This window comes from Rhinopithecus bieti, unplaced genomic scaffold, assembly GCF_001698545.2.
Source record: "Rhinopithecus bieti isolate Rb0 unplaced genomic scaffold, ASM169854v2 scaffold_3062, whole genome shotgun sequence".
Lineage (NCBI taxonomy): Eukaryota > Metazoa > Chordata > Mammalia > Primates > Cercopithecidae > Rhinopithecus > Rhinopithecus bieti.
Window position 1 is genome coordinate 4,808,259 of NW_016804432.1, and position 6,138 is coordinate 4,814,396.

The 6,138-nt window shown below is 56.1% G+C and overlaps 1 protein-coding gene across 1 annotated transcript in view; it reads left to right on the plus strand.

Moving 5' to 3' along the window:
• The first annotated feature begins 657 nt into the window (after positions 1–657).
• Positions 658–6,138, plus strand: part of EVX2 (even-skipped homeobox 2) — an 11,009-nt gene continuing 5,528 nt past the window's right edge. Inside the window, exons 1-6 of the mRNA XM_017868259.1 lie at positions 658–679; positions 786–1,057; positions 2,396–2,804; positions 3,727–3,835; positions 5,258–5,727; positions 5,921–6,023. Of these exons, the coding sequence (XP_017723748.1) occupies positions 658–679; positions 786–1,057; positions 2,396–2,804; positions 3,727–3,835; positions 5,258–5,727; positions 5,921–6,023 (1,385 nt within the window). The remainder of the gene's footprint in view (positions 680–785; positions 1,058–2,395; positions 2,805–3,726; positions 3,836–5,257; positions 5,728–5,920; positions 6,024–6,138) is intronic.

Here is a 6,138-nt window from a genome sequence, read left to right on the forward strand (position 1 = left end):
ACGGGCGGGGGCGGGACGCATGTCTGGGACAGTGCCCTCCCGTCCTGCTCCTTGAGTTTTCCCGCAAGGCTCAGGCCTGCGGAGCCTGGAACACCAGGCCCGCCCACCCGCCCTCGCTCTTGAGTCCGAGAAAATGTTTCTGCGCTCGTGTCTGAGAGCCCGAGCGAGCCGGTAGACCCTTACTTAGTCAGCAGCCGAGTTGCTTTTGGAAAAGGTACCCTGGGCAACTACTCTGAACTCCGGTGCCTCTGAGCCTTCAGGGCCGAATGGAGGGGGTATTCTTCTGGGTAAGTCGGCGGAAGCCTCCCCGGGCGTCTCTGCTAAAGTCAGCTGGAGAGAGTTGAAAAGTAGATTTCACCCCCTATTGGCTTGGGTTTGAGCTGCTGCTGTCTTGGAACTCTTAAAATATTCGAAACCCTGAAGACTCAATAAAGGTTAGAGGCCGTACAGAAAGCTGCCCTGCGGTCTCCAGACCATGGCAAACCCAGAGCTTCCCAAACTGCGCCCAGAGGTAGGCATTTTCCCTCGGCCACTTTTCCTCCTTAGTTGACAATTTCTAATTATTAAAAAAGAAATCTCCTAATTCCGTTTCTATTATTTGCTTATGAAGGGCTCCCCAAACTTTATTGATTCCATTAACCGCAGCAATTTGTAAGCATGACAGACCCCATCAATTCCGGCAGCGACTCTCCTTCCTGACGGGGCTTCCCCGATCCGAGCGCAGCACCAGCGCGGGGCTGTTGGCCCTACAGCCACTCATGCGCTGTTGGCCGTTTGTTTGCCAGGGTACGCAGAGAGCGGCTCGGCTGCCGGCACCACGACGTCGGCATCGGGCTCAGGCCTTGGAAGCCTGCATGGAGGCAGCGGAGGCAGCGGCGGGGGCGCGGCGCTGGGTGGCTCCGGCTCTGGCGCGGATCAAGTGCGGCGCTACCGTACGGCGTTCACCCGCGAGCAGATCGCGCGCCTGGAGAAGGAGTTCTACCGGGAGAACTATGTGTCGCGGCCCCGCCGGTGCGAGCTGGCCGCGGCGCTCAACCTGCCCGAAACCACCATCAAGGTATCGATTCCAGTGCGTGCCTGCTCTGGCCTCCCCGGGGGCATCTGGGTTGATTGTTTCTTTTTCCCCTTTCCCCTTTCTGGGTGGCTAGATTTAGCTGAAGGTCTGGAAATCCGCCGGGGGTAGTCACAAAAGGAATTGGCTTATTTATTTCTCGGCTACCGAATCCGAACGGTTGTCCCGCCTGACGGATCTAAGAAGGCCCCCGAATGGTCACTTCAATGCTGCAAGCACTTGCCTCTGCTCCATTGTGCCCAACGCCTGGCCAGATGCCCCCTCGCCCATATGCACGGCCCCACTTTCCCCTAGGCGGCAAGCCCAGTTGGTCTTTGTTCCTCAAGCAGGAACCAGAGATGAAACTTTTCATTTGCTCTTGAGCTTGGAGACTTATTTTCCGCATAAATCGTTACATGGAGAAAAGATACCGTATTTTAAAAATCGATTGGTTTGAGACAGTAGTTTCCTAAACATTTTCCTCTTGGGCAATGAAAAAAGGGCAGCCTCTTGCGGGGAAAAATGCAACGAAATTGTCCTTATTTATATATAACTTTAGGTTATTAATTTTATTATACGTCTGGGAGAGATAGCCGGGAGGTTAGGCGATTTGGTGAGCCCTTCATGGAGCGTTCGACACTGCAGAAAAAGAAAAAAACTCCACAGGGTAGGGGAGGAGTGTGGAAGTCTCCCTGTGGTTTGCACGGGCTTTCTTTAATTTAGAGTTGTGACGAATGATGTCTTTATTAGATAGTGTTGGGAGGGGTGGAAACGTAACCTTCCCCGTTTATGGAGACATTGCTCTACCCACTCATTTAAGGCAAACGATTCCAACAAAATCATCCCTTCAATATCAAAATCGGACCCGTGCCCCTAGGGACAGGTCCTTGCAGTTCTGAGGGCTCAAGACTTCGCGCGGAGACCTCTCAGAAAAGCTGAGCGGCAGCCTCTCTTCAAAGGCTGCCCAGAATCCCTGTGCAAATCCTGGGATTGAGAGAGGGGTGCTCAGCGAGACCGGCACTGGTGGGTGGCAGGAGGGAGAGGAAAGGTTGGGATGGGACAAAAAAGTCGCAGCAAGAAGTAAGGGAGTAAAAGCCTGAGGAGCAGCAGCAACCGGACGCGGGGGAAAGGACCCTCTTCGCTGAGGACGGTGTGCCCACGGCGGTCCACACACGGCCGTTCACACTTTCCTAGCTGCGGGAGCACAGGATACTCGGGGTTGGGCTTGGTCGGAGAGAAGTAGGCCAAGCCATTCAGAGGTCCGGGAGGGGCAGAGGTCCCGGGACAGGAGCAGGGAACACGGGACGCTCCCTAACCCGGGCTGCGGCGCGTCTCTCCCCGCAGGTGTGGTTCCAGAACCGGCGCATGAAGGACAAGCGGCAGCGCCTGGCGATGTCCTGGCCGCACCCAGCAGACCCCAGCTTCTACACCTACATGATGACGCACGCGGCCGCCACCGGAAGCCTGCCCTACCCCTTCCACTCGCACGTGCCGCTGCACTACTACCCGCACGTGGGCGTCACGGCGGCGGCGGCAGCGGCTGCAGCCTCTGGCGCGGCGGCCGCGGCTTCGTCGCCCTTTGCTACTTCCATCCGGCCACTGGACACCTTCCGCGCCCTCTCGCACCCCTACTCTCGGCCGGAACTGCTGTGTAGCTTCCGCCACCCTGGTCTCTACCAGGCTCCCGCGGCCGCCGCAGGGCTCAACAGCGCGGCCTCGGCCGCCGCGGCNCACGACCCAAGCCTGGACCAAGGTGACTCATTCAGTCCCTGGAGCAAGCGAGGACTGGGTAGGGGGACCCTTCCCGGGTCACAGGGGCAGCGACTGGAAGGCATGGTAGAATTGGGCATCCCGGCTGCGGAGCAGGGAGGGAGCAGGTGGGGGCGTTGGCAGGGCTGGGCTCCTACCGCGCTGATGGCCCCAAAGCCGGCGCAATGAGAACTCAGGGAGCTCGGAGCTGGGTGGCCAATGGGGCAGGGGCAGAGATGGACGCTGGGTCAAGTCCCAGTCCCGGTGCCGGATGCTCACTCTGCGTTCCCCGCCGGTTTTCCGTTCCCCCAGGCACCGCCTGTCTATCGAGCTTTCCGTTTATTACCTTAAATAGGTGGAATTGATTTTCTAAGCAAAGCTCGCGTTGTGGAAATAAGTTGGCGCCGAGGGGAACAGAAGATAAACTTTAGGCATTGACTATATGTGTGTATATATGTATATAAATATACTTCACACCTCGCCTCCCCTTACATTCCTGACGCGCCCCCAACGGGTCTAAGGTTAAAAGGAAAGCGCCAAGAACCATAGGCAAATAGATCTCGAGTTTGCCCCTCCTAACACACCCCAATGTTCTGGGTATGTCGGGAGAAAGGAGAGGAGGGGGTCCTGGTTGGGGTCTGGGTTGACGCTAAATGCGGGGATGCAGGACCGCGCCCAGGGCCCATATTGTCGGGGTCTCTCAGCTGCTTCAGAAGCTCACGGGCGGACCTCCGCGTCCCATCCCCGTCCTCCCTCGCCTCCGCCAGTGTCCGTGAATCTCTCTCCCGTTGGGCCGCTGGCGGGAGGGCACAGTGCTTGGAGGGTCAGGGAAGGTTGGGCGCAACCGCGGGAGATGAGGAACGGCCTTGAGTGAAGATTGATCTTCCTTAAAATGGTTGCCACCGGCGTCATTATGACAATCAAAGTTATCGCCAAGAGGCTCAGCCGCCAAGCCCAGGCCGCAGAGAGCTGCGGTAAGACTGTTCGGCGACTCTCTGAGCCCGGACTCAACGCTGGGAATACCTGTGGCCGCAGGTAAGGGGCTGGGGTTGATGAGGGGAGGAAAGAGAGAAGGAAGAAAAGGGAGGGCAGCAGGGAGGTAGGGGAAGAAGGCTGTCTCCTCTTTCCTCTTTTGACCTCGAAGTCCAGCGCCTTTGCTGCAAATAATTCCATTTGAGGAGTGAGGGGAAAATCTGGCAACGTGAAAGTGGATTCGGAGCGCTCGTATGGCGCTGTAAATCTCCACTGTGTTTAAAGTTAGCTGTCGAATTCTGCTATCAAATCGTTCAGCCTAGTTCGTTTCCCCTCGGGAAAATGCATAGGCGAGAAGGCTATCAGCAGGATTATAAAAGTAAAAAACGGGGGACTTCGAGTTCAGATCTCACTCTGCAAACGGAGTTAGAAAATCAGAGAGGACCTAATGATTTCCGTTTGGAGGCGCCGGCCCAATGCACCTCCGCGGCCACGTAGCAAGAAAGCGCTTTCAAAACTCTAGGATCTCTCTCTCTCTCTCTTTCTCTCTCTCTCTCTCTCTCTCTCTCTCTCTCTTTTTCTCTGTCTCTCTCTCTTTCTCTCTGTCTCTGTCTCTCTCTCTCTCCCTCTCCCCACCCCCGGGGTGGGAGGAGAGCATTCAGGCTGAGGTGAAGAAATAGGGAGGGAGAGAACTCCGGCGTCCTATTTGTTAAATAAAATACATATTTGGTTCTGAAATCCGAAAGATAAGTAATCCAGACAGGAGAGGCGCAAGGTCTTCTCCTTACGCAACTCTTCCTGCATCCTCCCCCTTATCTCCCCCCACTTACGCCCGCAGCTTGTAAATGTTAAAACAAAACGAAAAAAAAAAAAAAAAAAAAAAAAAAACCTTCCCGAGGATCTACCCTGGAAAGTCAAACCATTATCTATTATTTAATGCGTATCTGTGTCCAAGGAAAAATGAGGAAGGCGCTGCATGATTAGGACCTAAGGGGCAACCCAGCAAACTGAGAGCGTAATGATGCCCCTAAATGAAGGGGGAAATGTGCCGCGGCGCGCTCTATTAATCAGACTGTCAATTTCACCCCCGAGGCCAAACCCCCGGGCGAGCAGAACTGGCTCCGAGCGGGCAAAGGACCGGAGCCTTCCTCCTCACTTGTCTCTTCTCGCCTCCTACCTGGATCTATTTGTCTGCTCTGAAGCTGCCTTCATTACCCACTGACAGGAGCGTGTATTTATTTGCTTATAAACCTGTTACAATAAATGATTATTCGAACAGCGTCATTCGTACCTTAATGACGAGCGGGCGCTACTTTTTGATGAATGACATCTCGGGCTCGGAAGGATGTATGGGTCATTTTGACCAGTCATTCCCTCGCTCTGGCATCCCACAATTTTTCCGCCTCCCTCCGAAAGAGATAATAATATTTAGAGGCGTTCGCTGGGGCTGAATGAGAATTAGCCCTAGGCGCAGCCTATCATTAGGACGGGACAGCAGGGCCACTGTGACATTTTTAAGAAAGCTGAGATGATGGAAAGAATAAGAAAAGAGATGATTCTGATGGAAAGAGGGCTGCACAGCCCTACAGCCGGCAAGAGATTCTCCAATTTGTCCGACTCGGCTGGCAATGCTGTGCTCGAGGCCCTGGAAAATTCGCAGCACCCGGCTCGCCTCAGCCCGCGCCTGCCGTCTGCCCCCCTGCACGGCGCTCTGGGAGACCTCCCCTCCAAGGGCAAATTCGAAATAGACACTTTGTTCAACCTGCAGCACACGGGCAGCGAAAGCACCGTCTCCTCCGAAATCTCCTCTGCCGCCGAGAGCCGCAAGAAGCCGGGCCATTATTCAGAGGCGGCTGCCGAGGCCGACATGAGCAGCGACGTGGAGGTGGGCTGCTCCGCGCTGCGCTCCCCCGGTGGCCTCGGCACCGCTCAGCTCAAGGAAAACAATGGCAAAGGTAACCGCGCCGGCCGCACCGCGCAATTCAGTCCCATCCTCTTTGCTCCTCCGCGGCCCCTGCCAGCCCTTCCCGGTGCCTTTGCCCCTTTCAGACCCTCCACCAGCAAGCTGCACCGACCTAGCACGGGCGGGGGCGGGACGCATGTCTGGGACAGTGCCCTCCCGTCCTGCTCCTTGAGTTTTCCCGCAAGGCTCAGGCCTGCGGAGCCTGGAACACCAGGCCCGCCCACCCGCCCTCGCTCTTGAGTCCGAGAAAATGTTTCTGCGCTCGTGTCTGAGAGCCCGAGCGAGCCGGTAGACCCTTACTTAGTCAGCAGCCGAGTTGCTTTTGGAAAAGGTACCCTGGGCAACTACTCTGAACTCCGGTGCCTCTGAGCCTTCAGGGCCGAATGGAGGGGGTATTCTTCTG